We start from the raw sequence: 17,640 nt of genomic DNA on the forward strand, positions 1-17,640 counted from the left end.
AGCTACCAATGGTATTTTTCAGAGAACTAGAACAAATAATTTCACAGTTTGTATGGAAATACAATAAAACTTGAATAGCCAAAGCCATCTTGAGAAAGAAGAATGGAACTGGAGGAATCAACTTGCCTGGCTTCAGGCTCTACTACAAAGCCACAGTCATCGAAACAGTATGGTACTGGCACAAAGACAGAAATATAGATCAATGGAACAAAATAGAAAGCCCAGAGATAAATCCACACACCTATTGACAACTTATCTTCGACAAAGGAGGCAAGAATATACAATGGAGAAAAGACAATCTCTTTAACAAGTGGCGCTGGGAAAACTGGTCAACCACTCGTAAAATAATGAAACTAGAACACTTTCTAACACCATTCACAAAAATAAACTCAAAATGGATTAAAGATCTAAACGTAAGACCAGAAACTATAAAACTCCTAGAGGAGAACATAGGCAAAACACTCTCTGACATAAATCACAGCAGGATCCTCTATGGCCCACCTACCAGAGTAATGGAAATAAAAGCAAAAATAAACAAATGGGACCTAATTAAACTTAAAAGCTTTTGCACAATGAAGGAAACCATAAGCAAGGTGAAAAGGTAGTCTTCAGAATGGGAGAAAATAATAGCAAATGAAGCAACTGACAAAGAATTAATCTCAAAAATATAGAAGCAGCTCCAGCAGCTCAATTCCAGAAAAATAAACGACCCAATCAAAAAATGGGCCAAAGAACTAAACAGACATTTCTCCAAAGAAGACATACAAATGGCTAGCAAACACATGAAAAGAGGCTCAGCATCACTATCAGAGAAATGCAAATCAAAACCACAATGAGGTACCATTTCATGCCAGTCAGAATGGCTGCTATCAAACAGTCTACAAGCAATAAATCCTGGAGAGGGTGTGGAAAAAAGGGAACCCTCTTACACTGTTGGTGGGAATGCACACTAGTACAGCCACTGTGGAGAACAGTGTGGAGATTCCTTAAAAAACTGGAAATAGAACTGCCATATGACCCAGCAATCCCACTACTGGGCATACACACCGAGGAAACCAGAATTGAAAGAGACACATGTACCCCAACGTTCATTGTAGCACTGTTTACAATAGCTGGGACATCAAAGCAACTTAGATATCCATCAGCAGACGAATGGATAAGAAAGCTGTGGTACACAATGGAATATTACTCAGCCATTAAAAAGAATACATTTGAATCAGTTCTAATGAGGTAGATAAAACTGGAGTTATACAGGGTGAAGTAAGCCAGAAAGAAAAACACCAAAACAGTATACTAACGCATATATATATGGAATTTAGAAAGATGGTAACAATGACCATATATATGAGACAGCAAAAGAGACACAGATGTATAGAACAGTCTTTTGGACTCTGCGGGAGAAGGCGAGGGTGGGATGATTTGAGAAAATAGCATTGAAACATGTAGATAATCATGTGTGAAACAGATCACCAGTCCAGGTTCGATGCATGAGAGAGGGTGCTCAGGGCTGGTGCACTGGGATGACCCTGAGGGATGGGATGGGGAGGGAGGTGGAAAGGGGGTTCAGGATGGGGAACATATGTACACCCGTGGCGGATTCATGTCAGTGTATGGCAAAAACCACTATAATAATGTGAAGTAACTAGCCTCCAATTAAAATAAATAAATTTTTTTAAAAAGAAAGAAAGTTGAGAGCTGAAAAATTGATACTTTTAACTGTGGCACTGGAGAAGACTCCTGAGAGTCCCTTGGACTGCAAGGAGATCAAACCAATCAACTCTAAAGGAGAACAGTCCTGAATATTCATTGGAAGGACTGATGCTGGAGCTCCAATACTCTGGCCACCTGATGTGAAGAGCTGACTCACTGGAAAAGACCCTGATGCTGGGAAAGATTGAAGGCAGGAAGAGAAGGGGACGACAGAGGTTGAGACGGTTGGATGGCATCACCGACTCAATAGACATGAGTTTGAGTAAGCTCTGGGAGTTGGTGATGGACAGGGAGGCCTGGTGTGCTGCAGTCCATGGGGTCGCAGAGAGTCGGACACGACTGAGGGACTGAACCAAACTGAACTACACCTCCAGAAGTCTACACTCCTCCTGGCAACGTGTGCACAAAACAATCAGCTGTCACCTCAGGTCTGCACACTGACTGAGGGGCACCTCACCAGGGAAGGGGCCTCTTCCAGACTCTAAAGTTCCAGAACAAACCACAATCTGAAAGAGAGAAAGGAATGGGGCCTGAAATGGTAACTGCCAAGATGCCAGGGCCGTCCGCCTCAGGGAATTCAGAGGGACCCCTGCCTCATACACTTGGCAGAGAGACAAAGGGACTGATTTCTAAAACCTTGTGCACCACAGAGACTACAATACGCTCTATGTTCATGAGCAGAGGAATGAAGAGGAGGGCTGGGTTAATGAGGACTTTAGTGAGGAAACATAAAGCTAGCTGCCAAAGGACTGCATGGCACAGGAGAAGCAGAGTTCAGGTGACACAGGAAAGACAAGGCTATCCTGCCCCGAGAACGGCCCTTGCCCTCCACAGGAATCAGGAGGTCAAGGGGCCCGAAGAGTCCTCCATTCAACCTCCACACTGCACCCCTGCACTACCTTCTAGAAGGGGGCTCTCCAGAGCTGCCCCAAGGCCACCAGCCCAGAAGAAGAGCAGCCTGCACTGTGGCTGTCCCTCCCTACCAGCAACTTCCTACCAACATTTAGACCTAAGCCCACGGGACTCCCACACATCAGAACCAAAGAGCAGGGCGTTCCTGGTGGTCCACTGGTTAACCAAGATCCACGCTTCTGGCCGCAGGGGCTACAGTTCGGTCCCTGGTCAGGGAACCAAGATCCCACATGCCACACAGCCAAATTAAGTAAAGAAATAAAAACAGCAGAGGAAGGGGACATATGTAAAATTATAGCTGGTTGGAGTTACTGTACAGCAGAAACCAACACAATATTGTAAACCAATTTTCCTCTAATTAAAAATTTTTAAAAAGCTAACAAAGGCGGGGAAACACCACCAGAGCAGAAGGCCTCCCGCCCTGCCGGGCCTCTCCGAGCCCCCGCTCTCCAGTCTCCTTCACTGCTGGCCCCCACCCCAGCTTCCCCACGCCATGCCACAACTGCTCTTGCAAGGTCAAGGGTATCCTGGCTGTTGGATCCAAAGGACATGATGCAAGCCTCCTCCCCTGATCACTCTCCTTCCCTCAGCTTCCAGGACATTCCAGGGCCCTGGCTCTCCTCAGCATCTGTCCTCACTGCCCTGCTAGTGCCTCTCTTTCGGCTTCCAGGATCACTCCCCAGGACCCCCTCCCCACCGACATCCAGACCCTTCCCTCTTGCTTGAGACTTTCACTTGTGCTTCACTGTACATGGGCTGCTCCTAGCAACCCACGTCTCAGGCCACTGCACACAAATTCCAGTGTTCACAACAAACTCGTCTGCCTGCCCCAGCCCCAACCCCCAAGCCCTCTCTTCCCTGTGTGTGCTCAGCCTCAGGGAAAGGCAAGGCCACCACCAAGCCAAACCCACATTCATCCTCAGCTCCTCCTCCCGCCTCACAGCCCCTCTGCTGCTGCTGCTGCTAAGTCGCTTCAGTCGTGTCCGACTCTGTGAGACCCCATAGACGGCAGCCCACCAGGCTCCCCCGTCCCTCGGATTCTCCAGGCAAGAACAGTGGAGTGGGTTGCCGTTTCCTTCTCCAATGCATGAAAGTGAAAAGTGAAAGTGAAGTCGCTCAGTCCTATCCGACTCCTACTGACTCCATGGACTGCAGCCTACCAGGCTCCTCCTTCCATGGGATCTGCCAGGCAAGAGTACTGGAGTGGGTTGCCATTGCCTTCTCCCACAGCCCCTCAGCAAACCACAAAATCCTAAGTTCACCTTCCAGTGCCCTCTTGGGTGTTCCTTTCTACGCTCACTGAGCACCGTTGTTCAGGCTACCATCACCTCTCACTGGGCCCCCCAACCACGGGGACCCCCCTACTCTGGTCTCCACACCAGTCAGTGATCTGTGGAAACCACTTAAACAGGGTGCTATGCTCTGCCTGCAGCCACCGCCCTGGTGGTCAAGCCTGGCCTCAAGCTGAAAGATGGCAGGGGCAGGATGGTACCCTCCCCTGCTGACTCCAGGGCCAGCCCGGCTGGCCACACAGCCACGAGAACCACCACTGCCTCAGAAATACCATATTACTCGGAGATGGAGCACTTGCTCCTAGGAGGCTCTGCCTGCCCGGATCCCGGGCTCCTCTCCTGCAGAGCAGGGCTGCATGGCTACATTCTGAGGAAACAAGCAGAAGCACCCAGAGATTCTCCAGGGCAGCAGCCAGAGCTGCCCATCAAAGTCTCCCACCCAATCCTGAGAAACAGTAGCAACAGTAACTGCCTAATTCTTTAAAACTAAGGAGATGGTGCAGGAGGGTGCCCACTAGTGGCTGGCATGCAGCAGTACTAATGGTCACTACGGCAGAGCTTTGCCTCCCTGCCCTGACAGTCCAGGGGCTCACAGGGAACCTCCTATGGGATCCTGGGACCTGGAGACTTCACAGCTATCAGGAAGTCATTATGAGGGGGCCTTGCTCACTTCTCGGCCTCAATTATGCAGTCTTTACGGTCAAGCTCATTCAGAGTCCAGAAGTGTCCTTACAGAAGTTCCGGTGTGAGAAGCATGACCAAGCTCTGGGGAGGACCTCAAGCCCAATCACCAAGAGGGAGACTGCCGGAGAACCCGAACCTTCACAATGGGAGGGTCTCAGTTTTCACCTGAACCCGGGTCAAAGGAGAGGACAAAAATGTGGAGTTAAGAGGACTTGAGCCCTTACTTGGGTTTTGTTTTATTGTTTTTAAAGGAAGGGGAGACTGACTGGCCTCCATCAAGTTGCTTCTGGTGAAATCAAAGTGGAAGTTTCTTTCACATTGCAGGAAGTAATGATCAATCATACCCTTTTCTGTAACCAGGAAGGCAACAGCCCATCACTGACCTTAACAAGGACGCCTTGGAAAAACATCACAGGTTCACCTAGTTTGGTATTACATATGTGCAAACAACAGCGTCCAGGTATCTAGACCGTATACTCTACGTTCTTTCAGTTTCTATCCAAGAGTCCGAACCTGCCACAAAGCCCAAGCCCACAAAAATGAGCCGGTAAAAAGCTGGAGAGTTAGAATCAAGCACACGTATCTCCCCAAACTGGGGGCCTGCCCGGAAAAGCTTTTTGTTGTCTATAGTATTGTCATTTTCGGAACCAAAGGCTTTAAATGATATTTTGCAAGTTCATTCAGAGCTAAAAAACCATCAACTTCATTAAAAGGGCGCTCAGAGGCCTCCCTGTCGTCCACCGGGTTGGGACCTTTCCCCAAGGCTTCCCTAAACCCCACTCTTTCTCTGGGGAGAGAGAGCTGACATTCGCGTCCCCTCCGCGATTCCCCAACAGTTACCTCGCTTGAACTCCTCCAGGACGGCGTCCAGCTTGGTGTCGTTGAAGACGAAGTGAAGTGGGTGATTGTAGAAGCGGGTGATGGTGCTGAGCGGCGTGCAGTCTTCGGGGTCCACGAAAGCTAAGTCCTTGAGATAGAGCATGTCCACGATGTTGGAGCGCTCGTCCTCGTAAACGGGGATGCGCGTGTGGCCGCTCTGCATGATGCTGGCCAGGACGCCGAAGTCCAGCACGGTGCTGGCATCTAGCATGAAGCAGTCCTCGAGGGGCGTGAGCACGTCCTCCACTGTCCGGCAGGGCAGCACGCCCTTGCTGAGATCGCTGTAGGGGTCGCCGCCGCCGCGCGCCAGCTCCAGCACGCGCTCGCGCAGCCTCCCTGGCCGCGCCGCCAGCTCCAGCAGCTGGCCCACCGGCAGCGCTACGGGCAGGGTGAGCAGCACCGCCAAGCGGCTGAGGATCAGCGCGCGCGGCGCCAGCGCCAACGTCCAGCGCCCGCTCACGGCGGCCGGCACCACCTCGCCCACCAGGAACACGAGCCCCGCGCTGCCTAGCACGGCAGGCACGGCGCGCTGGCCGGCCGCGCGGTACAGCAGAACGGCCAGCGCCGCCTGCGCCAGGCTGGCCAGCAGCAGCAGCGCGCCCAGGGCGCAGCCCGCCCAGCGCCGTGCGGGCTCCAGGCGCCGCGCCGCCGCACGCTCCGCCTCCGAGCCGCTCTCGCGCAGCACCTGCACCTCGGCGGGCGACAGCGCCAGTGCGCTCAGCTGTAGGCCCCGCGCCAGGGCCGCCAGCGCCAACAGCCCCGCCGCCCCCAGGCCCAGAGCCCAGGGCGGCGCCTCCTCCTCGGCCGCCGAGCCGCCCGGCTCCACACGCACAGCCAGCAGCGCCGAGTGCGGGCGCGCGGCCTCGGCGCGCAGGCGCAGCAGTGCGCGCCACTCGCCCGTGAGGGCTGCCGCCTCTTCGGCCGCCGAACCCCCCGGCTCCCCGCGCACCGCCAGCCGCACAGAGTGCGGGCGCGCGGCCTCGGCGCGCAGGCGCAGCAACGCACGCCACTCGCCCGTGGGAGCCGCCGCTTCGTCGGGCGCGACGGCCGGCCCGCCCTCGGGGCAACCCGCCCCCTCAGGAGCCACCCAGGACCAGGAGCTGTTGGAGAAGCCCGAGCCGAAGAGGCGCAAGCGGAAGGTGGCCTCCGGCGCGGCCCGCACCTCCCCTTCGTGCGCCCACCCCGCGCCCGCCGCTCCGTCCTCCTCTAGACAGACGCCCAGCACTCGCGGGCCCGGCGCCGCTTCTCCAGCGGCGTTGCCCAGGCAGAGCGCGGCGAGCAACCAGCCTAGCCGACCCGCCGCCGCCGCCGCCATCGCCTGCTGCCCCCTCTCGGCCTCCCGTGCAGCCTACCTCTCCGCCTCCGCCGGGCCAATCGTCGCCAGCCCTGGAGCCTCTTCAGCCAATAGGCGGCGGGCGGGGGCGGGCCCCAGGGTCGGACTAGGCTGCGCCGGGGAGTAAACAAGCGCGGCGCGATCCCGGGGCGGGCCGGGGGCGTGGGGCTCTGGGCCCTGTGGGCCTGGGCCGCGGCACCCGGAGGACGCTGGGCGGCCAGCTGGCCCGCTCTCCGCGGGGGTCTAGTTCCCTTCGGCCGTCCCCAGCGCAGGGAGGCCAGGCCCGTACTCTGGGAAGTCCCTGGCTCGGCACTTGGGCCGCCGAGAGCAGTGGAGCTCCTGAAATTGCAGATAGATAATTTAACGAAGGGAGACGGTCCGTTTCCTCAGAAACCGACGACCCAAACCTCGAAGAGGGCTAAAAGAACCGACGACCGGGCGTCGGAAGCTAAAGCTTATTGAGAGTATTCCTTGATCGCGCGCGACTCTGCTATGGGTCTGGGACGTGACACACACTCAGTCCCTCCTTAGATGAACTTGCACCCCTGCCAGAGAGAACGAAGGACGTAAATACACGAAATCACCGCCTCATTGGATCCTCGCAGCTACTTCGTTATTGATACACTTTACTAGAGAAAAGTGAACACTACTCGGGCACGGATGAGGGGTTCCAAAGCGACCAGCCTAATATCCTGTCGCCATCCCAGCAACACTAGGAGTTGGCATCTCTGTCAGAAATTACTGTATCTGGTCACTTCACTTCTAGGAGAGCATCCTTGGGAAAGTAATTCCTAACGACCAACAGGAACTATTCAAGAGGATCCTCCCAGGATTGTTGTTTTAGAAGACTGTATGGTCCTTGACAGTATGGAATGTTCCTCAACCTGTTATATGTGAACTTTACCTGGTTGGAAGGAAACACGCAAGCTAACAAGACTTCTCTATAAGTGTCCCGACAAAATGGTTTTTTTGTATTTTCTGCATTTTTATGTATTTTCAACTTTCCTAACATAAGTAGACTGATAAGAGCATCCATATACGTGTCATTTAAAATGGTCTTTGCAAGGGCTGTATAGAAACACATATGTTGTCATGAAAATACTATTAAAAAGCTTAGGCACTGTGGTCACAATTAAGTGAAATATACTTGTGTGGAAGGTAATGTGCAAAAATGAGTAAACCTGTGGTGAGTGACCAACAAAAGTATTGTGTGAAAAACTCCAGAATAAGCTGCCAGCAGAAGCAATTATGACCTTTGACCCTTTCCACCGGACTGGCATGCCTCTTTTGAAAAAATAATAATAGACTCAGTCCCTTTGGTTCACACTTCTGTTTCCAAGTCCAGATAAAAATGCTGACACAGATAGAATGGACAACAGCTTGAAATGAGCCACATGCCTGAAAAGTTAACCAGCAAAGAACAGTTCCAGAGGCAAGGTGGGAAAAACGCCCAGTACATCTACACAGGGCTCTGACCTCTGACAAGTTACTTTTCCTCTGGTCCCAGACTCCCTTGGAAAACAACCTTGTAACTTATTTTGGCAGGGAAACCTTTGGATAGAACAATCAGATCACACTTGGAAAACACAAATGATGATTTAAACCATGAGACCCAAAGGATCCAGTGCAGGGCAAACAAAGTTGCCCATGAATGACTTTCTGTGAACAACATAGGTCCCACACCACTTTACCAGCTTCTGTCTTGCTTGGCTCTGCACCATTCTTTAGTCCATTATCACAGCCTCGGTGGAGACACTTGTCACCAGACTTTCAGGTCCCCCATGGGCGATTTTCCTTTCTGGCCATTCAGCTCAAGACATTTCCATGTTTTATCGAAATATTTACTGTTGAGTTTTAAACCCATAACTAATGTGTGTGACCCCTGACTGACTCTTCCTCCTCTCGTCTATACGTCACTTCCTCCAGCCAGTTTTCCTCAACCATCGTTACTAGGTTCAATCAAGGTTATAGGAGCAGCATGCTCCCCTCCAATAAAATCCGGTACTTACCTTCTGGTAAGGCCCATTCATTCATTCATTCAACAAGTATTTCCTGCAGCCGGTGCTTGCAGTGCACCGGGACTGCAGTTGAAATAACAAATACCCTGACCTGCTGGAGCTTAAGCTCTAGTGTGAGGACAACAAAAAATACACAAATCCTTATTTTAATACGTGACAGTTAAGTTCTACAGAGAAAAAAAACCAGGCAAGATGAGGAGATGGACAGAGGGATGGGGGCCAAGCTCTTTTGGGTGGTCTGATGGGAAGGCCTCTTCAAGGAGGCAGCGTTTGAACAGAGGCTTAGATGAAGCAAGGGGTGAGCCTCACAAAGACCTGGGAGAACGTTCCAGGTGGAGAAGATAGCCTGAGGGGTTGGTGGCACGTGGCATGTAGCAGAGGCTGAAACGTGTGTGGGACGGCTGGATGAATGAAATTTACTCTTGCCCACCTATACACAGGACTCTGCATGTTACTTCTTTTGTCTGAAATGTCCTCTTTCCTTTCTGCCTACCCAACGCCTAACATCCCCCCCAATTCCCCTCTTAAACCACGGTTCCTTGAGCCCCTGGCCTGGGTGCACTCGATTGTACCCTCCGGCTAGGCACGTGGGGGCGCTGTGGGAGTCTGCCCGACTGAAGCCTCCGGAGTGGATGCAGTGAGGTCCCTTCTAGGTGGGCTCTCTGGGGGTGGGCACTCCAACTTGGAGACCATGACCAGCCTCCAAGTCTGGACCGAGAGGCAACTGCTGTTCTTAGACAATGTGATCCTAGTTTTAGATCAAGCACCTTTCTCCTTTAGCCCCTAGAGGAGAGAGGAGGGGCAATTTGCCCATTCCAGCTGCCCTTGGTCCTCTGGTTTCCATTTTACTGAATTCGTAACAGTGGCAGTTGAGCACACTCGCAGTACCGGTCTAGCAGCAGCTGGCACTCTCTAGCTCCTGTGACAACAGCCTTGATTATGTTCTTGTAAGTTACACGTCTCCATTTCATTATTTTTAGTGCTGAACAGTCCCAGGATGCTTGCCTCTTGCCCTGTCATAGCCAAGCACAGCCACTTCGAGCTCTGTGACAAGTCCTGAGCTCAGACAGGCCAACTGCAGGCTCTCCAAGATGTATCCATATTTCATTTTTTTATTACCAATCAAAAATAAATTCCATATATTGTTTAGCAAATATTATCATTGTTTTGTGACAAAAGACACAAGAGTCATAACAACAAAACTCCCCAAGAGTCAAAACTCATAACAATGCCAAAATAAATCACAAAAATATACAAATTAAAATCTTATGCAAAATAAATACGAGTCATTTGCTACGGTGGCTGTGACTCGCCTACCCACATGGAGGCCTGCTGTTTGCGGAGGTCCCCCTTCCACGGGAAGACGCGCAGGGCTGGGCCAGGTCCAGGGTACGGCTCAGCCCAGGAACCAGAGGCTAGAATAGGAAATGAGAAATTGCACTGGGAAGAGGAAGTCATCGGACCAGTAATATTTGGAAATAACCATGACCCTCTGCCGAAAGTGATTATAAATGGGGACAGGGAGAGGTGGGGAGGAGGGACCATCTCTTGAGAGCGTCTGTGTGTGCACAGAGGTAGCCGTGGAAGTGTGTGTACCTGCTCCATGGACTTCACACACAAACACTAGGTTCGGGCAGTGCGTGGGCTCAGGCAGCACTCAGGCCCCAGGAAAACCGCACTGCAAGACCCTACGTGGACGTGGAGAGCAAGCTGCTCCTGGAGAAAACTAAGGGGTTTCCCTGGACAGGGCACGAAGGTCTGGTGTCTTCCTCATGGCTGAGAACCCATAGGTGTCACCACCTTCTCTCCAGACTTGTAGGAATCACTTCTGTCACTGGGAAGGCCTGTTAAACTGACCAGGGCCCAGCATACTTGGTGCAAGGCATTTTCTGGTCATTGCCAACAGAGCACTTGGGGTTCCAGGTCTCACGGGTTGAGGAAAGAAGTGAATAAATAATATGCGGGAAGGCTTGCCGAGGCTCCCTCGTCTGTTTCAGGCCCCCCAGCAAGTGTTCCCAACCAAAGGGTCAGAGTGGACCTTGGTCCCACAGCCTCCCCAACAGTAGGAAGCCTGCTGCTCAGGAAGATGGTGCAGGACTGCAGATGGGGCTGGGGCATTCAGGGTCCAGTACCACGGGCTTCAGCAAAGACTGGGATGACAGCTCACACTAGGATCTCACACGTGTAGGACAGGGCTGCTGGCTGAGTGCCTTCTAAGTAAAAACCTCCTTTCCTGAGTTCTGTAAGTGCGTGAACAAGGTCAGGTGAGCCTCGGCCACACAGGAAAGGCCGTGAGAACCCACTTGGGTTGGCTTCCTACACATCTTCCTGACCTCAATCCCTAAGAGACACTGGGGTTTGGAATTAGAAGCAGGGACTCTGGAAAGAAGGGCTTTGTGGGTCAGTAACGAGACTGGACTTTGGCCATGGGGTGGGAGGGGGATAAACTGATTGCTAACAACGTAGATGCTCATGAGCAAGTTCCCTCCTGGCCCCGAAAGGAGCATCACAGGTAAGCTCCTCTCACACAGACACTCTCCCCACCTGGGGAAAACCTTTGGTGAAACTGAGGGCAGGGCCTGGGAGCAGTCTGATTAACAGTCTTAAAAGTGTGAGACCCTGCCTAACACTTGGAGTCACCCCACGACAAGTGGAGAGCTGTCCAAAGGGATGTGAGGCAGATCGTGGGGACAGGGCTGACAGGCCTTGGCCCAGCCCAACTCACCAGGAGACCCCATCAGCAGAGTTCTAGGAGGTTCCTGGGTCCAGCGATTGACAGGAGGAGGCGTGCTCCTCTCCACAGTTGGGAGTATCACCTCCCTGACCAAGGTTCCCAGAATAATCCCTTGGCCTCGGTGATGACAGGTGAGCCTCAGCGTGCGTCCAGGCAGTTTTTTTCAGCGCTATTTGGTTCTTTGCTTCCTGGGAAGAACTGTCTTCTCTCCCAAGAAGAAATCTTCCTCCAGGAAGCTGCAGCGGTGCCATCTCTGGAGGGCGTGGAAGAGGAGCAGGGAGAGGTGGCTCCCTGAGTCAGGGATGCAGCCAGGAGGTCACAACTGGGAGCACATTATGGCTATTGCTTCCTGGGGTGAGAAACCCTACCCCTTTTAAAGTTTTTGTGGGAAAAAAAAATTGCTTTTAAATAAAGTTCCTTAACCCTGTCTTCCCTTCCCCCTGTGATATTTAAAAAGAGGTGCAATGAGCTGAGTTTAGAAGCGCTCCTGGTCACCGGTATACTGCCCCACAGTCCAGGGCTGTGCAGCTGCCACCTGCGAGCTGTTCAGAGGTCCCTGTCAGAGACCAGATCCCCCTCAGGCAGGGGACCCTCCGGCTGCTCAGTCAGACAAGGTAACTGTACCCCTTCCGGCCTAACAGGCTCCCTGTCTTCTTGTGGGCCCACTGGGGAGGCCCCCGCGGGGCTGGCGGGGGACCCCGGGCCCTCCTGTCAGATGGCGCTCTCGTGAGACGTCCTGTGCAGCAAGGAGTTGCGCTCATTCAGCAGGTTCGTGGTCTCGTCCACTGGCGGCGGCTCGGCCTTGTCAGCTGAGTTCTCGGTGCAGATAGCACACCCGTCCAGGGGGAACTGGGGGCAGTTCTCCATGCGTGAGGCCAGCAGCCCGTTCTGGTACTGTTGCCGGGTGATCTGCAGGGAGGTGGGCAGGCGTGGGGTGGTCACTGAGAGCAGGGTTGGGGGGCCGGGATAGAAGCTGAGTCCAGGAAAGCGGGCATGACCCAGGGCAGAGGGTATCAGAAGCCGCCCCCCCAGCGCCCAAAGACTGAGAAGCTAGAGTAGGAAGGACACACACCCCAGGTCCGGGCCCGCGTGCTGGGTGCATGTGCCGTGTGCAAAGTCACTTCAGTCGTGTCTGGCTCTTTGCGACCCCATAGACTGTAGCCGGCCAGGCTCCTCTGTCCATGGGATTCTCCAGGCAAGAATACTGGAGTGGGTTGCCATGCCCTCCTCCAGGGAATCTTCCCGACCCAGGGATCGAACCCATGTCTCTTGTGTTTCCTGCACTGGCAGGCGGGTTCTTTACCACTAGCTACACCTGGGAAGCCTATCCATGCTGGGTGCCGTGGATCAAAGACGCTGCCGATGGCCTGGAGGCAGAGTGATCCAGACGCCCCGGAGGCAGAGGGTGGGGCTGCCCCAGGCAGAGGGCTCACCTTAATGTACTGGAGGTCCATGAGTGCCCGCACGCTGAAGTCAGAGATGTACTGGCCCAGGACCGAGCTGCCAAACTGGTTGCTGCTGCCTGCCAAGGGCCCGGCGTTCGCCGTCTCGGAGCGGTCTGGGTAGCTGAGGGAGGCCGAGCGGCTGAGGGCCGTGGGGTGCGATGGAGAGCGGTCTGTGATGGGGACAGAGACCGTGAGGTCAGCGGCCAGCCTGGCGCCCCGCACAGCCTCCTGGTCCAACCGCGTCCCTCAGGCGCCTGGGCATTGGTGCCCTCACGGGAAACGGGAAGGAGTTCTCGGGTGCAAACAAAGCCCTTACTGCAAGGTCTGACTTCATCAGAGCAAACGAGTTAGTTTGTTTAGAAGTGTTGTGCAGTAAGTGTTCAAAAGTCTACCCGAACAGAGAACAAAACAGAAAGCAAAAAGCTGAGACACAGGAAGTCTATGTCTACAAAAGCCCTCATTTCCCCGGACAACTAACGAGGCAGGGGCAACACAAAGGTGGCCCGAGTGTGGTAGATAGCATCGCGATGACCGCTTCTGTCAAGGGATGTAAACTGCACACTTTTAAACTATATGGAGAGGAAGAACCTACGGTTTGCACTCTCTCACCATACACACAGACACCCCCAACGTGACACCCTGCTCGTGTCTTAAAATGCTTGTAAGAGCTCAAAAGTGTGTTCTGTGAGACTTGTGTGTGAAACAGTCCTGCCTGTGTCCGCTGAGCCCAGCCAGTCTAGCAGGGGGATGGAGGCAGCACACTCTTCTCACAGGAACCTGGAGGCCCCAGAGCTCCAGCTTCCCATGCTGGGGTGTCTGGAGACTGGTCCCAGTCTCTGTTCGAGGAGGCAGAGCCCTGGGGTAGCTATGCAGTGCCTCTTCCCATCACTAAGGGCAGAACAGGCTTCACTCAGCTGATAGTAACCAGGAAAAGGGAATGACTCAACTTCCAATGAGGAAGGAACCAGCTCCTTATTTTGCAAAAGGAAGGGCACACACATTATTGTACCTCATTAGCTCATATTTTGGGGGAACAGTCAGAGAACAATGAAATGCACCAAGAAGTTAATTGTGAAGGCATGCTGGCTTGTTTTAAACAAACAGGCAGTGGACTAAACTGATCTGCTTAGTTAACTGCTAACTTACTAATGACTCAGTTAACTATTCTAACAAACAGCCCAGTGAAAAAAGCAACCACTGAGTCTGGGTGACTGACTGAACCAAATGAGACTGTATTTAGTAACACTCCACATCTGAATTTCATTCATAAAACCAGGAACACACAGTCTGGATATTCTATGACAGCAGCAGTCCCCAGCCTTCTTGGTACCAGGGTCCAGTTCCATGCAAAACAATTCTTCCATGGACCGAGGTGAGGGAGGATAGTTTTGGGGCAACTCGAGCACATTACATTTATTGTGCACTTTATTTCTACTATTATTACATCGGATCCACCTCAGATTATCAGGCATTAGATCCCGGAGGTTGGGGACCCGTGGTATACAACCACTAGAGGACCGTGTGCATCTATCACTCATTCAAACTTAAGTAACACCTGGAAGTTCAATATTTCTTATTGTTTAACATTATTTGGATGACAGAATGCTTTTAATTAATGCTTATTAACACTCCAGAAACAGGGAATGAACTTAAATCAACATACATTAGTCACATGGTGTGTTAAAACAGAGGTCCTAGAAATTTAAAAAATACAAAGTTTTGTTCCTGAATAATGAAATTATGATATTTAATTTTCTTAGGATTTTTCCTACTTTTCTAGCTTTCTAAATAAGCTATGTAACTATTAAAACAAACCCAAAAAAGTAACAAAAAAGAAAACCACAGGTAATTTTGACTTGGTAATTCCATTTCTGGAAAAAATATTCTAAGGACATAATCTTAAACACAGAAGAAGTTTTTCCATAAAGAGGTCTATATCATGCCATTATTTAGAATACAGACCCCCATGAACACGCGTACGGGGGAAGTAACAAATGAAGGTACCTCTGCTTGGTGAGACCCCGCACAGCTCTAACTAGAAAGCTTACGGAAAAGTCTCGGTTCCCATATCAGGTAAGGACATTAGGATTCAAGCCATGTGTGTGTCAACCCCGCCATCTATGAGACAGGAGCAAGTGCAGGCGTGAAGAGGGAGGCTGAGGGGCTGGCCAGTGACACAGTCCACTCTTCTCGCCAGGCAGCCTCCTGCTTAAAGGCCACTCATCACAGCCAAAAGTTGGCTGCGTCTGAATGGGACCAGTGACTGCTAAATCACCTTTTTACTTTTTTAAGAGAATCCGTTTGTTTTTTTTAGGTGTGCTTTCGTATATTTAGGAAGGAAAATAGCCCAACTGTATGAACATCAACGGGAAACAAGGGCCTGAAGTGACAGGTTTCTAGGACGGCCAGGGTCCCGGGAGCTGCTTGAAGCTTTGCACCGGAACTGGAGCCCAGAGACACTCGCCATGCTCCTCACCCCCGGGCTCAGCAGCCCAGGCCACGGGTCTGCCAGCAGGACCTCTGCTGCCCCAGTGTACGTGGGATACGGGGATCCCATGAACTGAATGCTGCTGAGCCAACACGGTTTCCGTCGATCCCGGTTCAGCACTCAGGAGTGTGACCTGTGGAAGGCCAGAAACAGCACAGGGCCTTTGGTCTTTTCCCAAATACTTTCTGGTTTGACTATAATAGAGAAAGGACAAGTAGTAATTGAGCTCTAGCTAAACATTCTATATCAATTCTCTTGCCTACTGTGGCCAACAATTCTTAACAAGTGGGCACATGTCTTGTTCCCGTTTCACAGGAAGAAATCAAGACTCGGAGAAGGTCAGTCAGCTCCCAGAACCATTCAGCCGGTCTTGGCGGAGACGCCACTCAACTAGGGCAGTCTGAGTGGCCGCACTTCTAACTCCCAGAGGCTGCCTCCCGCTGGCCGGTGGACACCATTTCAGCCACAGAATAAAAAAGCAAAGCTTGTGAGGAAAGGTGGGAAGTTTTTTTTAGAGAAAGTTGCATGTGTGTGTGCCCTGTCGCTTCAGTCATGTCCGACTCTTTGCAACCCTATGGTCTGTAGCCCACCAGGCTCCTCAGTCCTTGGGACTTTCCAGGCAAGAACACTGACAGGTGACAAGTCATCCTGCTGAAGTCTGTGTGGCCCTGGGCAGCAGGGCTCACTTGGCCTGGCCGGGAACAGCCTTTCACTCCCAGCCTGTCACCTGCAGGGGTATGTGCGTGTGCACGAGTCTTCTCAAAGACCGGAGGACCTTTGAGGAAACCCTTCCAGGACCTGGGCAAAGGGACACAGTAACACAGAGCCCCAGGTCAAGCAGAACCAACACTTGCCAGGCTGGCCCACACACGTGGACGGGCGGGGTGCTGGGAGGAGGGGGCACAGGCGGCCCCAGTGCCTGCTGGGAGAGGCTAACGCAGCTGCAGGGTGCAGGCTCAGGCGACAGGAGGCAGTGCACATGTTCCAGCCACGCCTTGTTACCTGAGAGCCAGGAGAGCAGGGAGTTCCGCTTGCCAGGCGGACACCCGACCAGGGCGGAAGGTACTGGAGCAAAAGAGGAGAAGGTCAGTGATGGGTGCGGTGGACACAGAGCCACAGGAACAGCATGGAGAAGCAGCCCTGCTGGGGGCCGGGCTGCCTTGAGCAGAGAGGGGGCACCGGCTCTGACGGGGAGGGCGCTCAGAGCCCACAAATGAGCCCTGATCAGAGAAGGGCAGAAGCTGGCGGAGTGAGCCCAGAGTTCTCACAGTGAACACAGAGCCCCCAGAAGTCATCTCCCCTCCCTGCCGGCCACTGCAAGTGGAAAGCAAGGGCCTCCAGGTCAAGACAGGGCCCAGGCCCCCAACCCGGCTCTGAGGCACCGCTGCAGAGAAAGCGCTTAGAGGAACGTGATGGTGTGCCCTGCTTTAGAAGGCTTCCCCAAGCTGGATGGTAAGAGGCCCTCCTGGGAGGGGCAGAGACGTCGTCCCAGGCCTGGGGCACCTGGGCAGGGGCACCTGTTCCCAAATCCGGCTCTGGAGCCTTGTTTCCCATCCCCCTCCCTGCAGGTGCCTGCTCATGCCAGTGTATGTGTGCCCGGCCGCCCAAAAGGATAGCAGCAGGCATAGTGTGGAGGTGCCCATCCCCCTACCACGCGCCGCTCAGCACCAAAACAGACTTTCCCCTCTCCAGCCCGCAGAACCGCGGCTGCTCTCAAGGCTTGGAGGCGTCACACCGCTAGCGAGATGCCAAGTTGGGTGACACTTGGGCCTCGTCTGCAGGGCACCCACTCCAGCCACAAGGCCCCTCTGGTGACAGGAGCCTGAGCCACCGGAGAAGCAGAGGGCACTGGGGCGGCAAGAGAGGCCTTCTGAGGGGCTGCCAGTCCTCTCTCCGTCCCCAAGCTCCTTTATTCCATTAGAGCCGACTCTCAACCAAGAGGCGGTGGCTCAGCCCCTTTCCTGCATGGCCAACAGGCCCTGGCCTGGCCCCCGGCCACGGGCGCCTCGGATTCCTCACCCCACCCGACGCCCCTGGCCTGGTCTTCACTAGTGAGGCCACAAAGCCTCCTTCCACCTGCCTCTCTCTCAACTGTTCTCCACCATCACGGCAGCCTGCCTGCCCAGCTCGCCCATTCTGCTGGCG

General features: G+C 53.2%; 2 protein-coding genes across 3 annotated transcripts in view; both read right to left on the reverse strand.

Annotated features, from left to right (window-relative positions):
* Positions 1-6,827, reverse strand: part of CNNM3 (cyclin and CBS domain divalent metal cation transport mediator 3) — a 31,668-nt gene extending 24,841 nt beyond the window's left edge. For both annotated transcript variants that reach the window (XM_027965918.2, XM_042246475.1), the window contains exon 1: positions 5,439-6,827. In XM_027965918.2, coding sequence (XP_027821719.1) covers positions 5,439-6,792 — 1,354 coding nt within the window. In that variant the 5' untranslated portion in view covers positions 6,793-6,827. The remainder of the gene's footprint in view (positions 1-5,438) is intronic.
* A 3,093-nt stretch (positions 6,828-9,920) lies between these two features.
* Positions 9,921-17,640, reverse strand: part of CNNM4 (cyclin and CBS domain divalent metal cation transport mediator 4) — a 38,870-nt gene continuing 31,150 nt past the window's right edge. Inside the window, exons 6-7 of the mRNA XM_004006156.5 lie at positions 12,996-13,177; positions 9,921-12,471 (exon numbers count right to left, since the gene is read on the reverse strand). Of these exons, the coding sequence (XP_004006205.3) occupies positions 12,274-12,471; positions 12,996-13,177 (380 nt within the window). The 3' untranslated portion in view covers positions 9,921-12,273. The remainder of the gene's footprint in view (positions 12,472-12,995; positions 13,178-17,640) is intronic.

The sequence above is a fragment of the Ovis aries genome, chromosome 3, assembly GCF_016772045.2.
Source record: "Ovis aries strain OAR_USU_Benz2616 breed Rambouillet chromosome 3, ARS-UI_Ramb_v3.0, whole genome shotgun sequence".
Classification (NCBI taxonomy): Eukaryota; Metazoa; Chordata; class Mammalia; order Artiodactyla; family Bovidae; genus Ovis; species Ovis aries.